Source organism: Argopecten irradians, chromosome 15, assembly GCF_041381155.1.
Source record: "Argopecten irradians isolate NY chromosome 15, Ai_NY, whole genome shotgun sequence".
NCBI classification, from domain to species: domain Eukaryota; kingdom Metazoa; phylum Mollusca; class Bivalvia; order Pectinida; family Pectinidae; genus Argopecten; species Argopecten irradians.
The window spans coordinates 10,147,762-10,170,354 of record NC_091148.1 but is presented as its reverse complement, the minus strand read 5'-3'; the positions used below and the strand labels follow the sequence as shown (position 1 = coordinate 10,170,354).

Genomic DNA, 22,593 nt, shown 5'->3' with positions numbered 1-22,593 from the left:
TCCATATATCGATAGTTCTAAATCCAAAGGGAATATTTCCGTATTATCTAACTTGCAATGTTTTTTCTTTAATTTTTGCAAATGACCTCTCGTCCGGGATGCGATATCATGGCTCAAATTATTCCAATGGTAACCCTTTCGTCATGGAAATTGTTCATTATCTTGTATACATTTATGATGTCTCCCATCAGTCTCCGGTAGGATAGTGAAGGTAAACCTAGACGCTTTAATCTCTTGCTGTAGGGTAGATCTCTAAAGCCCTGAATTTAGTTTGGTTGCCCTCCGCTGTACTTTTTCTATAGATTCGATTGTCCTTTGTTCTCTGTATGGATTCCTAGACGCTTTGCAGCGTATTCTAAATGTGGTCTTACTAATGCTTTGAAAAGTTGTTTAAATGATATTTCATCTATGTATACAAAAGATCTTCTTATAAGTCCAAGAATACTATTTGCTTTATTGACTGCTTGTTGAATGTGTATAGAGAAATTTTAGATCCTTGTCCACATGCACTCCTATGTCTTTTTCTGATGATATGTTCTCAAGATTAATTTTATTACCTCCTTGCATCTGTCATGTTGTACTTCCGACTTTCATGGCTTTTTCCTTTTATGGTTAGAACCTTACATTTCAGCGGGTGGAATTTCAGTAGCCATGTGTTTAACCATTCTTGCAGTTTGTCCAAATCCGATTGTAAAGCCTTTTTATCATCTTCATTTCTAATTTCCCTGTAGATTTTGGTGTCATCGGCGAATAGGAAAGTATTTGATGTGGTATGTTTCGGTAAATCATTTATATAAATCACAAATAAGATCGGACCCAAGACACTGCCTTGGGGAATTCCGCTCAATACTGGATAGTCCTTTGATGATTTCCCATTCACTATTACGCGTTGCTTTCGTTGACTAAGAAAGTTTTCCACCCAATTAACTATTTTCGCGTTTTATTATTCCATATTTTCATATTACAGAGTTATTATCTCCCTTACGGGTATAAAGGTATCCATTGCGAAGTCATTATTGTTCTCAAAACAAAATGATGTTATGTTTGCAAACACATGACACTAATCAATACTGCACTTCTCAATGCAAAGGGCAGAGAAACTTTCCACATCTTATATCCAACCAAACAGCAAAGCCAGGTGCAATATTATCAAGGGACAGTAGTAAATCCTTACATCTATCATTTTTTCTTATTTTATTTTCATCCATGATGGTCTTACCAGAGTAAAATTTTGTTTTTTGTTTACTTGTGGGATAAGGTTTGATACTGACCTGTTGACTTCCCCCTTCCTACGTTCAAGGACACTTATGAGAGTACCTTTCATTCCCTGTCAAGGTTCATATACCATGTCTGTAATATATGTATAACAAACTATATAACTAAGTGTTTTGTCGGTCCCCAGAGGTGGTTCATTATAACCATGTGTTACTATATAGAGGGATCTACTGTACCTTCATTTCCACGTTGACTTGACTTCCCCCTTCCTACGTTCAAGGACACTAATAAGTTGACTCTCGGCACGACGGTAAGCTCGATGTAAAACGGTCCATCAACAACTTCTCCTTCTGTCTCAGCATGTCCTGTTTGAATAAGAAAAAAATAAAAAATTTCTCACTTATTTAATTATTTTTCAAAACTTAAGCCAATTTAATGCAACTATATGACCATAGTATTTAAATTAGCAAAACTTGGCTTCCTAGTCTTGAAATAAAAGAAAAAAACTTTTAAGTAAATTGATTCATTGTAAATATTAAAACCCAATTTGTAAGGCAACTTACAAGTCTGCGCATAATTTCTTCTCTCTTTAACTTGGTTTCCTCGGCGACACGTTTCTTTGCAAGCTCCTCCCTTCTCAGTAACTCCTCTTTCTGTTTCCGCTTCCTCTCAGCTTCCTGGTCCATATACCTAGTAACAGGGTTAATTATGGACGTCAAAATGTTACTACGGAAACATGTTACAAAAATTTTGATAGATAGGTGATTTGCTCATATCTCTAAATCATATGTGCAAATTATCAATATCAATAATGATATGAACAAATGGACTTTTCTTAATGTAACTGATTTAGATAGTCTTAAACACAACAGCACGCACATCAATCAAATATCAATTAAATCAATAAGACAATTAACATTTGTTGTTCCTTAATTTCCAAGTCAAGTCAGGTCAATCACTTTCAATGTTCCATTTATATTTTTGATAATATGACCTTGACATATCTCTTTGCAAGATGACCTTGACCTGCTTTAATGTGTTTGTAATAATCTGATTATGTAGCTTCACCGAGTCAAATCTGGTTTTATTTTGAAAATTTTTGATCTGATCCAATTTATTTGAATGTATGACCTTAACGTACTGGTAGTTCTTCACCTGACATGACCTTGCCTTGACCCAATTTATTACGAAACAGAACTTTAAAATTGGTAAGTATTGGATTCAAATGACCTGGTGATTTTATTACATGACCTTGGTATAATTCAGACATGACCTTGACTTGACAGTTTAACTCCATGACCTTGGTATAATTCCGTCATGACCTTGACCTTACCTGATGTGTTCGTCCCTGAGCTGCTTCTCCTCCTCCTGGACGTCCTCCAGTGAAATCTGCCCAAGCATGACGACATCATCTTTAACTCCCTCCTCAAACTGCTCCAAGTGAGGGCCCAACTCAGCATCTACGATCTCCTGCTTCAACTCTGTAACCCGACAAACACAAACTACAGACTGGACCAGGGGAGATAATTACAATTTAACAAATACATAACCAGGGGAGATAATTACAAATTTAGCAAATTAACAACCAGGGGAGATAATTACAATTACAATCTCTTTTTTCAGATCTGTATCCCAAACACTAAATAGAAACTAATGACACTACAATGTAGCATAGGCTCAACCTGGACCAGGGGAGATAATTACAATTTTAGCAATTACTAACCAGGGGAGATAATTCCAATTTTAGCAATTACTAACTAGGGTAGATAATTACAATTATAATCTCCTGTTTCAGATCTGTATCCCGAACACTAAATAGAAACTAATGACACTGCAATGTAGCATATATAAGCTCAACCTGGACAAGGGGAGATAATTACAATTTTAGCAATTACTAACCAGGGGAGCTAACTACAATTTTAGCAATTACTAACCAGGGGAGATAATTACAATTTTAGCAATTACTAACCAGGGTAGATAATTACAATTATAATCTCCTGTTTCAGATCTGTATCCCAAACACTAAATAGAAACTAATATGACACTGCAATGTAGCATAAGCTCAACATGGACAAGGGGAGATAATTATAATTTTAGCAATTACTAACCAGGGGAGATAATTACAATTATAATCTCCTGTTTCAGATCTGTATCCCAAACACAAGATAGAAACAAAAGACACTGCAATGTAGCATATATAAGCTCAACCTGGACAAGGGGAGATAATTACAATTTTAGCAATTACTAACCAGGGAGCTAATTACAATTTTAGCAAATTAACAACTTGGGGAGATAATTACAATTATTATCTCCTGTTTCAGATCTGTATCCCAAACACTAAATAGAAACTAATGACACTGCAATGTAGCATAAGCTCAACATGGACAAGGGGAGATAATTATAATTTTAGCAATTACTAACCAGGGGATATAGTTACAATTTAAGCAAAAAATGGAACTAATACAGCACTATTGGTTTGTGAAGCAATTGAAGCTCTCCTTTAGAATTTGATGTTTATTTATCTCATTATTAAACAGTTGAAGATATACATATAATTATATTATTCAGATTGTGATTGCAGTTGTATTGCATAATAATTCAATGTAATATACCAAATTATCTGCAGTGTTTACCAAGATTAACTCAAAACTTTTATCACTGCAATAGAATATATAGAATAAAAAAGCTACAAATATCTGTAAGACAACTTTAATGTACCAACTGTGTATGAAATCTAGACTAGATGTGACATAATGGGAAATTAGAGGACCGGATGTAACAGTACAAGAACAGGGCGGACAGATATAGACAAAAATCGGTATCACTAAATACCCGTCCCGGGTAATAAAGTGTTTAAATCCTAAAATACACGGTATAGTATATTAAAAGTTCATTAAAAATTATCTTTAACATCTGACAATAAAATATACTGCAAAAAAATAAAAATTCTTCATCGTTCAATGTGTGTAAATTGTACCTGAGATTTTCTTGAACCTTGGAAGGTGTTCCGGTCGAGTAAATAGAGCGGGTGGTTGCCTCTCGGTCTCCAGCTCATTGTCACCTCCTTCTAGTGTATCCAAGAGGCGGTAGAGATCTGGCAGATCTTTATCATTTGCTGGAGGATCTATAAAATGAAAAAAAAAAAGTTATCAGTAATATAATCATAAAAATGATTACCCCCCGCTGTAAAACAGTTCATACAAGATTTTATCATCAATCATAAAGTTGGCATTAACTACAGATACATGTACCAGTCTCAAGTGTCTTGTGGTTATAAGGATTTTCCATTTAATTATTTTGATCACTCTTCCTTAGTGATTCTCTAATACTTATTTTCTTAATATGTTTTTATTTAATATTCTTTTTATTTGAGATCTTCCTGCATGCAATTTACATGGAAAGGTTACAACATACTTATTTTTAGCAGTAGATTTATTTTAACGTATTTTAATTGTGTTGTTTTTGAAGTGCTAAATCATGTGTAAAGCTAAATTTTGTACAAGGATATTTCTAGTATTGAAAACCAAATTCTGTGCTAAAAAATCATAATTTACATTTTTTTTTTTTTTTTTTTGCATATGCACTAAAATAAGTATGCTTACAGTTCCCTCAACAGACTTTCAAAAACATGCATATACATAACACTATATATACTGATTCATGCATACTATTGGGTCCAATCATGCATTAAGATTTTAGGCTTGGTGTTCATTTAAGTATTGATGTCACTATATTTTAATTTTATCGGTGTATGAAAAAAAAATTGTTTGCAAACTGTGTGAATCCGGGTAGCGGATTTTCACAAAAGTTTGCAAACAATTTTTTTTTCATAACCTGATAAAATTAAAAAATAGTGATATCAATACTTATAATTAATTTTATACTCTATTTGGTAAAATGAAGTATGTTCAAATGTAACATTATAGTGGTTTTTCAAGGAATTATTTATCCAAATCAATACGCAACGTCAATGTCTCTATTGTGACGTCACGATAACGTCGGGATTTCGCGCCATTCTCGGAATTTTTTTCATAGTGGTATGCAAAAAAAATATTGGCCAATCAGAAAGCCAGAGTTGGTATGAAATCAAAGAAAAATTAATTATATTACATTGATATAGTAGTTAGTTCTGTCAGGTTTTATTTTGGTGAACGAGAAATGAATTCTGAGATTTTCAAATATAATACTTTAATTAATTCTCACCAAATACAAACTCTTCATCCTCAAACTCAATTCCATAAACCTTCGGATCAATGTTGGTGAACTCCACAGATTCTTTCTTCTTTGTCTAAAAACAAAAAGGAAAAATGGTATTAATAGATTTGGCATAAACTTTATTGTGGAGCTAAATTCAGTTGTCACTGGTAAAGGTAACTTATTCAATGTCATAAGAATTAAGCCCTCTACCACACATTTACAGTGACCACAAGTTTGATAAACCCAAAACACCTGTTTGATTTCTTGCCAAAAAAAAACCCCAAAAAAGTGTAATTTTTTATGTATATTTCTGATTGTAATGATACAGGCTATATTTAGCTATTTTCATATTAAGTATATCTTAATTTTATTTCAGAGATAAAAAGAATGGAAATCTACCAAAATCTTCATTTTACAAACACTTAAATGATGATGGTATGTAACTGGAAGGTTTTAAAAATGAAATACATTTCACTCACCTCTACAGTTTTGGTGGGGGAGGGTACAGCTTTCTGTTGCTTTTCGACATCTGTAGGAACTTCATCATCTGTTTGGTAATTAACAAAATATAGTTCAAATCAAAATTCCTTAGATCATTCATATAGTCTCAAAAAACAATTATTACATCAAAATTAATTTTGATAGACATTGTAGAAAAATATTAAAAGTCTTTTTTTTTTCTTCAATTGAGATTTTTATAATAATTAATATATTATTTTGTAAACAAGAGGCCCAGAGGGCCTGTATCGCTCTCCTGGTTTGTAATGCAAAGTAATGTTCTGAATACAGGTTCATTATTTCTTTTCTGAAGGAATTTGAATATTAACATCAAATTTCCCTATTGGGCCCCACCCCTCCTGCCCCGGGGGGGTCAGAGCCAAAATTTATACAAGTTCTGTTCCCTTCCCCCAAGGATGTTTGCGGCCAAATTTGGTTACAATCCATGCAGAACTCTAGGACAAGTAGCGATTTATAGGATTTACCTCTTAATTCCCCTATTGGGCCCCGCCCCTCCTGCCCCCGGGGGGTCAGAGCCAAAATTTATACAGGTTCTGTTCCCCTTCCCCCAAGGATGTTTGTGGCCAAATTTGGTTACAATCCATGCAGAACTCTAGGACAAGTAGCGATTTATAGGATTTACCTCTTATTTCCCCTATTGGGCCCCGCCCCTCCTGCCCCAGGGGGGTCAGGGTCACCATTTATGCAAAATCTGATCCCCTTCCCCTAAGGTAGTTTCTGACCAAATTTGGTTATAATCCATGCAGAACTCTTGTACAAGCTAGTAGGCGAAGTAGCGATTTATAGGATTTACCTCTATTTCCCCTATTGGGCCCCGCCCCTCCTGCCCCAGGGGGGTCAGGGTCACCATTTATGCAAAATCTGATCCCCTTCCCCTAAGGAAGTTTCTGACCAAATTTGGTTACAATCCATGCAGAACTCTAGGACAAGTAGCGATTTATAGGATTTACCTCTTATTTCCCCTATTGGGCCCCGCCCCTCCTGCCCCAGGGGGGTCAGGGTCACCATTTATGCAAAATCTGATCCCCTTCCCCTAAGGTAGTTTCTGACCAAATTTGGTTATAATCCATGCAGAACTCTTGTACAAGCTAGTAGGCGAAGTAGCGATTTATAGGATTTACCTCTATTTCCCCTATTGGGCCCCGCCCCTCCTGCCCCAGGGGGGTCAGGGTCACCATTTATGCAAAATCTGATCCCCTTCCCCTAAGGTAGTTTCTGACCAAATTTGGTTATAATCCATGCAGAACTCTTGTACAAGCTAGTAGGCGAAGTAGCGATTTATAGGATTTACCTTTATTTCCCCTATTGGGCCCCGCCCCTCCTGCCCCAGGGGGGTCAGGGTCACCATTTATGCAAAATCTGATCCCCTTCCCCTAAGGAAGTTTCTGACCAAATTTGGTTATAATCCATGCAGAAATCTAGGACAAGTAGCGATTTATAGGATTTCTCGGATCATGCATATTTACTCCACTTATCATGTTCACAACATTCAATATTTATAATTGCAAAGGGCAATAACTCTTTAAATTACATGTACTGTCGAATCATGCTGATTTTCGAACTTGGCGGAGATCTTTCAAAGTTTAGTGTAAATTAATACATGTATAGTTTCATGAAGCTGAATGAATATTTATTCAAGTTATCGTATTTACAAGGTTAAATAATATTGTCATGTGACCATACTGTAATTATATCTTGAGATAATGGCACAAGATTAACACTGTAGTAATGTGAGACAACAGAGCAAAATACTTAAATAATTAAATATACATTCATACACGTACAATGTAACATTATAAATATATACAATGTAAAACAAAGCAAATTTTCAGTCCTTTGGTAGTAGAGAATCTTCATGACTTATTTGATCCAATCCAATTTATAGTTTACAAGCAATCATTTATATCAACTATTCCATGCCAAATTCATTCATATTCAACTAAGTTATTCAGAAAAAGATATAAGTTCTGGAGGGGGCCCATGGGCCTTAACGGTCATCTGACTATTAGTACAACATAGTTGTATAAAGATTTTAGCCTATTTGCCGCCTGTGACCTTGAATGAAGGTCAAGGTCATTCATTTGAACAAACTTGATAGCCCTTCATCCCAGCATGTACCAGGTCCAATATCAGTACCCTGAGCCTTCTGGTTCTTGAGAAGAAGTCGTTTAAAGATTTTAGCCTTTTTGACCCCTGTGACCTTGAATGAAGGTCAAGGTCATTCATTTGAACAAACTTGGTAACCCTTCATCCCAGCATCCTACAGGCCAAATACCACTACCCTGGGCCTTCTGGTTCTTGAGAAGAAGTCGTTTCAAAGATTTTGGCCTTTTTGACCCCTGTGACCTTGAATGAAGGTCAAGGTCATTCATTTGAACAAACTTGGTGGCCCTTCATCCCAGCATGTCACAGGTCCAATATCAGTACCCTGAGCCTTCTGGTTCTTGAGAAGAAGTCGTTTAAAGATTTTTAGCCTTTTTGTTCCCTTTGACCTTGAATGAAGGTTAAGGTCATTCATTTGAACAAACTTGGTAGCCCTTCATCCAAGCATGTCACAGGTCTAATATCAGTACCCTGAGCCTTCTGGTTCTTGAGAAGAAGTCCTTTAAAGATTTTAGCCTATTTGACCCCCGTGACCTTGAATGTAGGTCAAGGTCATTTTTTTAAACAAACTTGGTAGCCCTTCATCCCAGCATGCCACAGGCCTAATATCAGGTCTCTAGGCCTCTTAGTTATTCACAAGAAGTTGTTTAAAGAATTTTAGCCTATTTGACCCCTGTGACCTTGAATGAAGGTCAAGGTCATTAATTTGAACAAACATGGTAGCCCTTCATACCAGCATGCTACAGGCCTAATATCAGGTCTCTAGGCATCTTAGTTATTCACAAGAAGTTGTTTAAAGAATTTTAGCCTATTTGACCCCTGTGACCTTGAATGAAGGTCAAGGTCATTTATCCGAACAAACTTGGTAGCCCTTCATCCCAGCATGCCACAGGCCTAATATCAGGTCTCTAGGCATCTTAGTTATTCACAAGAAGTTGTTTCAAGAATTTTAGCCTATTTGACCCCTGTGACCTTGAATGTAGGTCAAGGTCATTTATCCGAACAAACTTTGTAGCCCTTCATCCCAGCATGCTACAGGCCTAATATCAGGTCTCTAGGCCTCTTAGTTATTCACAAGAAGTTGTTTAAAGAATTTTAGCCTATTTGACCCCTGTGACCTTGAATGAAGGTCAAGGTCATTTATTTGAACAAACTTGGTAGCCCTTCATCCCAGCAACCTACAGACCAAATATCAGTACCCTGGGCATTCTGGTTCTTGAGAAGAAGTCGTTTAAAGATTTTGGCCTTTTTGACCCCTGTGACCTTGAATGAAGGTCAAGGTCATTCATTTGAACAAACTTGGTAGCCCTCCATCCCAGCAACCTACAGGCCAAATATGAGTACCCTGGGCCTTCCGGTTATTGAGAAGAAGTTGTTTGAATGAAAAGTTTACGCACGGCGCACGGCGCACGGCGGACGGCGCACGGCGGACGGCGGACGGCGGACGGCGCACGGCGCACGACGACGGACGGTGCATGATGACAATAGGTCATCCTGACCCTTCGGGTCAGATGACCTAAAAAGATATAAGTTCTGGACGGCACCAGATATATACAAACAGGTGAGCTTTTAGCCATGTTCATTTCCTTCTTGATTAAATTCTTCATCTAATTCCCATTTATTGTATAAAAAAATGAAAAACAGATAAATGCATAACCAGACCGGGATTCGAACCCAGATCACCCAAACTTTTACTGGATGCTCTACCGTTGAGCTACCTGGTTGTCAGTGATTCATCTGTTTTAGATTAAAACTGAAAATCCAATCATCATTTGAAACTAAATGCAGAATTAAGGGAGATAACTAAAGGTGGTAGTCTCACATACCCCAAAATTTCCCCATTGTTCAATGTTATTTATATTTCTTTTATCAAGTAATAATGTTGTTATAATATGCATCTTCTGTCAAATTTTGTAATAAATTACACCTGCCATTTTTTGTAAACTGTTTTATTTAATTTTTCATTTTTAATATATTTCTTGTGCATGAAATCAAACATTCATATAGAGTAAAATCAGCCCATAAATAAAAATTTTCATCACAATATTGACATATGTATTGTTTGACAGATGTGGTGAACTATGCCAGTAAATTACCAAAAACTGTGCCCAGAAATGAAAATATATCAAAAGTATGAAATTAAACTGCTAAAGAAAAATAATGAAATGAAAAAAGGCATATTTGCTTCTAATATGTATATTTTCAAGAAAATTGAACCACATTTTTCCAAGATAGAGCATTTTTTAAATCTTCAAACCTTCATTTGTCAGTGATGAGTTATCATCACAACAGAGTTATCTCCCTTGTTTTCCTGTTAGAATATAACCTAAATGCCAATTTATTTTATCTTGAATTTCATAACGATGTTCTTTCCATTTCTTTCAATTAAAAATAGTACTGAATTCAAAGCCTACTTCTTCAGCAAAATGTCACAAATTATATGACAGTCATTCAAACGTTTCAAGTGCTTGAGGCATCTGCCATAATAAAAGCGTCTACATGAAAATGTTACTATTTGTCTCCCTTTTCATGAAACTACCATCTTCAGTGGGAGCAAATATGAGGTCAAAACCAGTTGGTGCACCTTCTTAATCCTACCTTATATTCAGGAAATTGAATAATTCGTCGGATCCTAATGACAGCTGGACAATTCAGCTTTCTTGTGGTCCGTTTAGTGCTTTGCAAATCCTTTTTCTGACAATGAAAAAAATATTTGTAACGTTAACTTTATTTCACCTCTTTATAACATATTCAATCAGCTTTTGCCCTGCCCTGTATATATATATATATGCGTGTACATGTATAACATCATTATAAATTATATGTAAATAAAAAATAAGAATTACTGCTTTGAATTGCCTTCAATTATCATAATGGAACAAACAAGCTATTAAAGTTTTTAAAAACTTTAAGAAAATAAAAATTACTATTCAGTAACAATAATTATGTACAGATTACTATCCTGAAATTTGACAATTTATGATGTAATTGGATGAAAAACAGTAACAAATTGAGTAATGTACTACTGTTTTCTTTACACTACTGTGAGTTCTAGTATATTAATGATTTCTTTGAAATATTATGTGAACATCAATGTACTAATGGTCCCCTTGTACCATTGTGTGAACATTATAGTGTACTAATGGTTCCCTTCTATCTGTGTGAACACTAGTGTATTACTGGTGACATTGTACCTTGTCATATTGTGTAAATCATATTTTATTGCTGGTTTTGTTGCAATTCAATGAAAAATACAACCTCTTTTCCCACATTGAGTCCCATCCCTCCTGCCCCATGGGGGTTCAGAATCACTGTATATAGAAATTTGATAACAGCCCACCCTCCCCAAAGGATGTTTCAAATCATATTTGGCTAAAAATCAATCTTAACAGATTGTAAAAGGAATCTTATACAGCCTAATGCTCCAGTTCATCTTGCCCCAAGGGGTTGGAGTCAACAATTATACAAAACCTTAAGCCAATTTCCTAAACATCTGTGTTAACTGAAGTGGTTAAAATTCATTAAAAACTTTATGATAAGTAGTCACATAGGGTTTAAAAACATCCGAAGTGGGTCACAGTAACTATTCATACAGAATATATTAATCTACCTCCAAGGATGTTTGCCTCCAATTTTAGTTAAAATACAAAAAACAAATTTTAAATTCATTTTCCTCTATTACATTGGCTATCCCCATCCAGTCTCTGTCAGGGACAATGTCACCAAAATCTCTTGATCTTACCGAAAGGATGTTTTTGACCATATCTATTTCAAATCAATGGAGAACTTTCAGCAACTAGCAATTTAAAGAAAAAATCTACACATGATGCATGGTGGACAATGATAGACTGGACAAAATAGCAAAAATTGGTGACTTCGTGTACATGTACAACAGACGAAATTCTTACAACTTGATGATTTGGTCCATGCTGGCATTCATACACCTCACTGTCCAGAACAATAAATGGTGTGCCATCGTATTCGATGTTCAAAAATGTCGAAGGATGGCCTACGTCTTCGAACCTTATCCTCTTCCCTTCCATAGTAAATGCTTCAATGAAAAAAAATAACATTAAAAGCAATGAAATATTATTATCAACTGATCTGTAGTCATTGTAATTAAAAATAATTCAAAAAGTTGAATTCAAATTTAAGACCACCTTATGCTCCATGAAACTGTGAACCTAACGCACATTTTAAAGGGAAAAAATCTCTCTTAGTTGTAAATAAAGGTTTCAAAAGTCACTGATTGCCGATTCCCATAACAAGTATTTTACTGTAATTATTTACTTGTACAATAGACCTATATAAGATAATGCAACCTTAAATATATCTTGGTTTGGTGAACCCAACCAACAATCTTGTATGTATGTAGGTAGGTTTCACTTTTTGGAATTTCCAAACTTAAATATTAGGAACTATGTAATCATTAAAAAAAATAGGTTAACAAATAACACCAGCTGCTTCACGTCTGGGATTTTTTTTCATCGGCTTGTGTAGTATTTGTACAAACCCTACATGAGTTGTCTCCCTTTGGCATCTTCTCTTTTCATAGTGACATGTCCAATGCAGTTAGTTTTATGGGTTTTTCACATTAATTAATTTATTTTATTTATAGCTGAACATTTAAGGTTGAGTACTGTTATGATTCATTTGTGTGGGAACACATCTTTCATCCTCGATACTCCAGGGGTTCCAATCACTTATGGTCTCTATACCCCTGGACTATCTCATAGTAAAACTGGAGGCAACAGAACATAACAGATAATTCAGTCCTTTGATGCACATTAAAAGAGCCGTATAACGGTACACTGCGGTTGACTCTGTGGCGTCACTCTCTCTGCAGTCATCAATCAAACTTTAAGTTTTTACTGGCCTATGATTGGTTCAGATTTTTTTCCCTCTGAGCAGCATTCAGTTTTACAATGAGATAGTCATATAAGAGAAATCGACGTGTATTGGTATCAATTTGGGTACAATGACGTTAGTAGATACTATGTAAATGATAAATGCGAACCTACACAACTTACATTCAACGTATCGATCAATCAATAATATCTCTGTACATAGTACTACAAACTGTAAATATAACGGATTGTCATACAATAAACTGAAGCATATTAACAAAGGCTTACGTCAGAGTGCACCTGTACTGATGGATATATTCACTCATTAGATGACTGCACCACACATCAACATGTCATACGTTCACTGAAAAAGTTAAATACAAAACTTTAAAATGAATGCGAACGCTGGTTGAAAAGTCCTACGCAAATCCGACAACAACACGTTCATAAATTTAGACACACCTGGTGTCACATGTATCAAATCCGACACGAAGCTTTGTTATCGCTACCTGTATCAACCTGTCGGTAGTCAGATCACATTAAGTTCAGATAAACCTCCATAAAACAACAAATTGTTCCATCATTAGCATGCGGCTGGCGAGAGTTCACTTAAAGGGCGATAACTACCACACGGTAGTGACTAAAACACAAAAACGGAATACGGAATACTGTTCCGGAACATATATGTATACTGTTGGTTAAAAATTTTCGTGCCAGGTCCCTGTGCGAGCGACTGAGGAAATATGCCATTTTTAAACATTCGAAAAAGATATGAAAACGGTTTTTTTTTTTTGAAAAACATGATGTAACATGTTTTAATGATAAATAATCGCTATTTTGGCGAACAATTTGGGCTGTATTAGGATTTAGAGTTTTTATCACCTTTAATGATCAATACTTTTTATTTTTATTAGTACTAGTGTTGTCGACTTTTAACAGGTTAATCGATAAAACAGTCGGAAGTCTGCTAACCGGTTAACCGATTACTCAGTCGGAAGTCTGCTAACTGGTTAACCGATTAATCAGTCGGAAGTCTGCTTACCGGTTAACCGGTTAACCGATAAACAAATCGGAAGTATGCTAACAGGCTAACCGATAAACCAATCGGAAGTATGGTAACCGGTTAACCTATTACTCAGCCGGAAGTCTGCTAACCGGTTAACCGATAAACCAATCGGAAGTCTGCTAACCGGTTTACCGATAATTATAAACCAGTCGGAAGTCTGCTAACCGGTTAACCGATTACTTAGCCGGAAGTCTGCTAACCGGTTACAAAAATTCGTAAACGAAAACACAGACTTGTATATACACATTTTTTTCAACGGGGTAGATTCGTACTTTGAACAAATAGCGTTATTGTCTGAGAAATATCATCTTTGATATTTGTTGTCTTATTTGCTAAAGATGCGACATATTGCATACTTTTAAAGAACCTGCACCAGGGAAAGTTTACATTCCATCAAATAACTATTTGCTAGTATTTATTACAAAATTAATTAATAAACAGACTCTACTTAATCGTTGAAAATCAACAGCGTGTACAATTAAATGTAATGTAGTATAAAAAGTCTACTCTATAACGGTAGTACTTCTATACCCATAGGTATAACAGCTGTGTTGTGACATTGTCATTTACCTGTGTAGACACCCCTCGACTGACAGCCAGGTATGGATTTTACAGGTAAGATATTTTTAGCTCATTTCTCGGTATAGGTCACCCCGGGACTACTAAGAATCGTAACCGATATATTGAAAATGTTAAGGCGCCGACATGTTTGTAGAGACGTATGGACTGTAACAATAATAGTTAACATTCTCTTTTCCTGATCGACAACAGTAATGGCGGCACAGACACCAGTGCCGGGATGTACCCGTCATCCTGGTAAGGGGTTTGTTTATGTCTGTAAGACGTGTAACAATGACCTGATTTGTATGGATTGTGTCCTGGATCGTCATAATAAACACGAACTTGGCAGTCTAACGGAGTATGTATCGAAACAGACACTTTTGATTCAGCAATACGAGGAAAAACTGACAAAAACTGACATTCCGAAGTTAGAGCGTGATATTAAAGAAAATGAGAAAAAATTCAAGGAAAACAGCAAAGAGATTGGGGAGACAATTCATCACATCAAACGTCAGGGGGAACAGATGAAAAATGACATCGACAAATTCACTGACAGGTTAGTAAAACTCTGTACAGATTTGGAGAAGTTGAATTCGGATATTAAAGAGAACAACAAAACTGTACTGACAAAATATCTGAGGGAGAAAATAAGGCCTCAGCTGGACAGATGTAAGGGTGCAAGAACTTCCGGTACCACAGATGACGTCATAGCAGTAGCGGAAGAAATCAGGAATCGTGGACCAGATACACCGCCAACCATAACAGCATTTAAGTCTGCTGTCTTCAAACCTGGGATTATATCTAACGCCGTCCTTGACCGTATGTTAGGTACGGTGTTAGTTGACGGAGAAAACCAGTCGTTCCGTCCTGTCCCACCATGTAAAATTATATCAAGTTTCCGAACATCATTCCCTTACACTCACGTCCGTACATGTCGTACAGGTGACGAGGCTTGGTTATCTTACTGGGATGATGAACAGATATACAGAGTGGATCAGCAGGGGAACATAAAGAAGAACATCAAGTGTAAGGTCAAGGTCATCTCAATCACAGTCTCACCGACCACGGGGAGGGTGTGGTTCTGTGTAAAGGAAGACAAAAGTATCCGAGAGATAACGTCTGATGGTGGTATAGTGATACGGTTTAATGTGGAGTCAGTCCCAAGGTCGTTATGTATCACACAGGAGGACATGGTGGTGGTGGGATTAGAGAGGAATGGTATAGTCCTGTATACTTCAGACGGGAGGAAGGTGGTAGACGAAGAGGGACATGGATGTAGACAGGAGGCGGTGAATCCCTGGTACATGGCCTACTGTACCAACACCGGGGATGTAGCGGCGTCTGACAGTGACGGTGTATCGTTTGATGACTACATGGCTGGTAAGGTACCAGGAAAACAACCCCGGCTCATTGTGATGGATAAACATCTGAAACTTAAGTTCCAATGTCGGTACATTGATGGTATCGGATCACAAACAGGTGGGAGTCAGCAGTCCAAGTTCTACCCCTATGATGTTTGTTTTGACCGTGATGGTGATGTCCTTGTAGCGGAAGGAGTGACCAGGTCAGTGTTACTGATAGACGGTAACACTGGCCACTACCTCAGGACAGTATACATGTCAGATGGAGGAGTACCTTGGAGTATCAGTCTACAGTGTGATGATATGCTCTGGATCAAGCATAATGACAGAGAAATGAAAGTCGTCAAGTACCTGAAATAGTTCAAGAGTATTCTTTGTAACAATGATATATCCCAATGCCTGAACGTACGGATTACAACACAGAACGTGAACATTCGTGCATTAGACCGACCTATCAACCTAGTAATCATAGACAATTTAACATCATTTATTTCTCGTTGTTAACATTCGAAATCAAGCAACATAATGGATATATATTTGTGGTGTACAACAGTCATGACTGGATATATATGCGTGGTGTACAATAGTCATGTCTGGATATATATACATGGTGTATAATAGTCATAACTGGATATATATACGTGGTATACAACAGTCATGACTGGATATATATACGTGGTGTACATAGTCATGACTGGATATATATACGTGGTGTACAATAGCAATGACAGCATATATATACGTAGATATACGATCGTATCTTTAACAAATGTCAAAAACAGTCTCTCATGTGCATATTAATAAAACAAGAAAACCATTGGTCAAAAAACACCACCCTGAAGAATGCAGCGTTTGGTCAATGAAGTTCGCAGAGGAATATTGAATCGGTGTTTCTAAAAATGTTTTCGCAATTTCCCAGGACATTGCTATGATCGCAAAAATTGTATCCGCTAACTATAGATAAATGGTTCATATATACCTTTTTATCAGATCGCTGAAATGTTATTATCTTGTTTTAGTTAAATCACGAAAATGTTGACTTGCGAAATATATATAATTTGAAATCAAGGCAAAGCTCAATTTATACCTCTAAAGGAAATATGTTTGTGGAGAATGAGAATAAAGTGCAAATATCGAGTGTCTCTAGTGATCAGATTTAATGTGTCAATAAATTCATTTTTAGTGATAATGATTTTATGTGTATTTGTTGCTAAATTGATACAATTAAGACAATAATTCTTGCGTTATTTCACGTTTGTATGTATTTAACCTCAATAATCGTTTATATTGACGGATGTTTGTTTTCATCTGTAAATACCCTAGCGCTAAAAATGCATTGTCTACTGATGATAACTTCATATCCATTCATCATAGTATTTTATGACAATGTAAAGAAATTTAATCAATCATTTTTCCTTATAGAATTGTTGTATTACCTGCTATATTAACAAATATGATTAATTAATTAACCATCTAAGTCAGTGTTAAATTGAACTTGTCATATAATCTTACTGTATTTTTTCCAAACTAGATGTATATATACTCTTCGACATACTGCCAACGTGGAAATTTACGTGAAGGGAAAATTTACGCTAATTAGGCGGAAGGATTATCAGCGCGAAACTGTGTAATGTTTGGTAAATATGTTCTGAACTGATTATTTTGCATAAAATGAACAGGTGTATTTATCGCAAAGTGGTAACAGAGCGAAATGATGAGCAGTATTACTCGCAAAATTAAACTCTCGCGAATATATCCACGTTAACAGTACATCAGGGTTTCTACTTTGATATGATGAGTTTTTGATAGGTATATTACTGTAAATTAACTTTCTTTCGCGGCTACTATACCTCGCGATTTCTTTTTGAAAATAAGTTTGCCAGGATTTAAAAGTAAATAAAAATAATTATCAATATAGGCGATTTTTATATCTATGTACATTCCCAGAGATGACGCTTCGCGAATCTACTGTGATCTCGAAATTCGCGAAGGTATATCCTACGTGAAAGAAAGTTAGTTTACATTATGCCACCATTTATTAGATTTGGTGAATATCGTATTGGTGATCTTGGTGTACAAATCACGTGATACAAAGTTATAGGCCGATGTTAGTTTTATATATTAATATTTAGAGTTTATTATTTCTAATAAATTAAAAAAATTGATGGGTATTTGTTTATGTATTAATTTTAGTACACATTCATTATATAAAAACCTATCAGCGATTACAAGGTCAAGGGGAGTAACTCGTACATGGCAATTTAATGCTTGTTTAAAAAATTCGTAATCCGGACGCTTTGGACCTTTTAGCCATACAATTAACAAAAAAGAACAATACATTTGGAATACATTGCTCAAGTAAAAGATGACTACGGGATATGTTGATATATATGTGAGCGTCTCATACTTTAGAACTTTTTAGACTTTTAGAATCGAAGAACAAATACACTGTGGCGGACTGTATGACTTTTTACGGGAGTTGGTATCACTCTCTCTATAAACTTTAATGGTAATTTTGTAAGAACTGAAAAAAAACATCTCAAAAATAATAATAAAAAACACTGAGAAATATAAACTTAAGATTATGAAGTTTTAATATGAATTAAAATGCACTTAGACATACTGTTATACAGATCCTTGGTGTGTGTCTCTGTATTTTGTGCATTAATTGGAACGATTGATCAAATAAACAGCAAATAGAATCGGTGTAATTCTGTAACATAATCCACCAATCACAGCTAGGCCGAATGATCATGAGAGCGGAAATGACGTTTTACATCCGTAGATAATCACGGCGTGTAGAGCACAACATTTAATTGTTCGTTAGGATGTTGTTTTTTTTTTTTTTTTTTTTTTTTTTTAAAAAAACAAGAACGTTTCTAAAAAAAGTGAAGTTCACATTTAACAGAAGAAAAATGTGATGAAAAACATTTTTTTGTAATTTTTATAGTAGATCTCTTAATGAGTACATGTATAGCATACATGTCGTGATTTTCATTTAATATATAAATCTTTGAGGCGAGTTTTGAACTAATTGGAATGACCAATGGGTACCATAAAATTAATACAAAGAGATTTTATTTACAAATATATATTCTATGAATCAACTTTCATTTCTTTTCGTTGTGAGTGTTTAGCGGCATTTTGAATCGCATTACAAAGGTAAAACGTCGAACAAGTGCACAAAATTCTATGAAATATCATGCTATGTAAAGATCTTCTTTCGTTGAAATTTAAGTGGTTTATAATCGAACGAATACTGGTTTTTTCCATTAAAATATTCAATTTATTTTCTTTTTACGTTTTAGGAGACATATATAAATATGCTGCTACTAATACAGTCGTTTGTATATTGTTCAAGATAGAGACAACCGATGCGCGGCACTATGTGACATTTTAAGACATATATTTTCAGCTACAGCCATAACACTTTTGATATCATTCAAGCAGTTCTTCTCACCCATTTGGGTCTGTAAACAATTAAAAAAAGGATTCATTATGGGGAATAATCATGAATACACATCAGTTTAGGTTTTTTTGCAACAAAAATGACAAGAGACTAAAACATGACAACAGCTGTTAAAGATGCTCCACCGCCGACAGACCATAAATGATACTCACCATTTGAACAACAATTGGTGTTTAATCGTGTATACATATGTCTGATTAACACAAAAATAATATAAAATAATTTATTTTGCTTTTGGTGCATGCGCAGTCAGAACTTCATTCTATATAGAACATAGTGGCACACGAATTTTTACGGGATGCAATTAATTATTTCTAATATTTTTATCTTAAAGTAAAATTAGGAGCTCAAACTTTCCAACTGTGGTAATGGTGTATAGTAGGTAACTTTTGTAACTGAAGAAAATTACCAAATCGTCTGATCCTGTTTTTGATAGTGAAAAAATACCATTTGCATCTTTAAAGATTAACTTACTACATGACTTTATAATGTAAAAGACTTATCATTTCATACGAGAAATCAGGTCATCCACATATATTTGTTTCCTAAATACCTAATTTCGGAATTCAATTGGTCAGGCATCATTAAAAAATCATGGTGAGAGATAATCTTGAATACATCTATTTTCCTATTTTGTAAGTAAATGATAATGACACGATATGATCATCGGCTTTTTTTAGTACACAGTGTGTCAGAAATTTAAGACAAAACAGCAGTCGAGCTCCACCTAGGTTGGTCTTCATACACAGTGTTTATTTTATATCCGTCTTTATACAATGATAATATGCCACACTTGAACTCAAGTAGGCCACTTTCGTCAACCAGCTTTCTCGCTTCGAAGGCATTTGCTATTTCCGGAATTCATCAAGTGCAATTTGACAAGTGTGATTAAGCGATAATAGAGATGCACGAATTATGTAATAAGGGCGCAGCCCTTGGTGCCCGAAGGTCTTCTAAGGTAACAGATACACGAAAATATAAGGAAACAAGAGGCCCATGGGCCTTAACGGTCATCTGACTCATGGCACAAAACAACAAAGTCACAGTATAAAGCAAATTGGTTAACGATTAATATAAACAATACAAGGAACTCCTTAGTTGAATATGTAAGTTTCTGAAATAGGTAAATATCATTTGTTGAACAAACTTGGTAGCCCTTCATCCATATATGGTTGTAACCAATTCAAGGATTAATATGAGGAGTCGTCAGATTTTAAAGCCAAAATTTCAGCAAAGCTCCCATTTTGGACCTCCGCCGTACTATCCCCATGGGTCTTAGCTCGGTCCTTCATAAAATATGATTGTCCTCACCTAAAGTTCCCCCTTCTGAATCAATTAAAACCCCTATAGACCAATTTTCATTGAGATCGGAGACTGAAACCTGAAAACAGGAAGTGGGCCAGTGGCCATCTTGGAATACCAAAATCTTTATGAAAATGTTTTCATGTTGTTCGGCATCAATTAAAACCCCTATAGACCAATTTTCATTGAGATCGGAGGTTGAAACCTTAAAACAGGAAGTGGGCCAGCGGCCATCTTGGAATACCAAAAATCTTTACGAAAATGTTGTATGTTGTTCGGCATCAATTAAACTCCTATAAATTCATTGAGATCGGAGACCGAAACCTGAAAACAGGAATTGGACCAGCTAAAATTAAGAAAATTTGCCCTTCTGGGGCCCAACCCCTCAGCCCCTAGGGGTCAAACCAGACTCATTTATATAAAATATGATTGTCCTTCCCCAATGATGTTTCACACCAAATATGGATGAAATCCATCCAAGGATGAAGGAGGAGTAGGATTTTAAAGCTAAAATTAAGAAAATTTGCCCTTTTAAGGCCCTACCCCTCAGCCCCTAGGGGTCGGACCAGGCTCATTTATATAATATATGATTGTCCATCCATAATGATGTTTCACACCAAATATGGATGAAATCCATCCAAGGATGAAGGAGGAGTAGGATTTTAAAATTAAAATTAAGAAAATTTGCACTTTTGGGGCCCCACCCCTCAGCCCCTAGGGGTCGGACCAGGCTCATTTATATAAAATATGATTGCCCATCCCAAATGATGTTTCACACTTAATATGGATGAAATCCATCCAAGGATGAGGAAGGAGTAGGATATTAAATCTAAAATTAAGAAAATTTGCCCTTTTGGGGCCCCACCCCTCAGCCCCTAGGAGTCGGACCAAGCTCATTTATATAAAATATGATTGTCCTTCCCCAATGATGTTTCACACCAAATATAGATGAAATCCATCCAAGGATGAAGGAGGAGTAGGATTTAATAGCTTAAATTAAGAAAATTTGCCCTTGTGGGGCCCCGCCCCTCTGCCCCTAGGGGTCGGACTTATCTCATTTATATAAAATATGATTGTCCTTCCCCAATGATGTTTCACACCAAATATGGATGAAATCCATCCAAGGATGAGGAAAGAGTAGGATTTTAAAGCTAAAATTAAGAAAATTTGCCCATTTGGGGCCCCACCCCTCAGCCCCTAGGAGTCGGACCAAGCTCATTTATATAAAATATGATTGTCCTTCCCAAATGATGTTTCACACCAAATATAGATGAAATCCATCCAAGGATGAAGGAGGAGTAGGATTTTAAAGCTAAAATTAAGAAAATTTGCCCTTTTGGGGCCCCACCCCTCAGCCCCTAGGGGTTGGACCAGGCTCATTTATATAAAATATGATTGTCGGTCCCCAATGATGTTTCACACTAAATATGGATGAAATCCATCCAAGGATGAAGGAAGAGTAGGATTTAAAAGCTTAAATTAAGAAAATTTGCCCTTTTGGGGCCCCGCCCCTCTGCCCCTAGGGGTCGGACTTATCTCATTTATATAAAATATGATTGTCCTTCCCAAAGGATGTTTCACACCAAATATGGATGTAATTCACTCAAGGGTTTAGGAGGAGTAGGCTTTTGTATAAATAGTTTTACGCACGACGCACGGCGGACGGCGGACGGCGGACGGCGGACGGCGCACGGCGCACGACGACGGACGAAACACGATGACAATAGGTCATCCTGACCTTCGGTCAGATGACCTAAAAACACAATCTTCAAAATTCAATCCTACACACTGACAGCTTCAGTTTGCGGCTGCCATTTTGTCTTACATATGGGGAGGTTGTGCGTTGCTCCGGTTCTGCTCTCCCCAGTAAATATATATTTAACTAATGCAAATGCATAACTGGAGTAATTAACCATTTTTATTATTTTTAAATAATAATAATAACACTTTAAA

At 36.0% G+C, this 22,593-nt stretch overlaps 2 protein-coding genes across 2 annotated transcripts; one reads left to right on the top strand and one right to left on the bottom strand.

The window, feature by feature from the left end:
• Positions 1–1,465: 1,465 nt before the first annotated feature.
• Positions 1,466–9,876, bottom strand: LOC138308573 (capping protein inhibiting regulator of actin dynamics-like). Its single transcript, XM_069249620.1, has 7 exons — positions 9,861–9,876; positions 5,892–5,959; positions 5,419–5,503; positions 4,193–4,339; positions 2,549–2,696; positions 1,779–1,905; positions 1,466–1,580 (listed from the first exon to the last, which is right to left on the bottom strand). The coding sequence occupies exons 1-7, from the start codon at positions 9,874–9,876 to the stop codon at positions 1,500–1,502; spliced, it is 672 nt and encodes a 223-aa protein (XP_069105721.1). The 3' UTR covers positions 1,466–1,499.
• A 4,727-nt stretch (positions 9,877–14,603) lies between these two features.
• On the top strand, positions 14,604–18,034 carry LOC138308933 (uncharacterized). Its single transcript, XM_069249989.1, has one exon. It carries the CDS (start codon positions 14,721–14,723, stop codon positions 16,227–16,229), a length of 1,509 nt encoding a protein of 502 aa, XP_069106090.1. The 5' UTR covers positions 14,604–14,720; the 3' UTR covers positions 16,230–18,034.
• Positions 18,035–22,593: the final 4,559 nt, after the last annotated feature.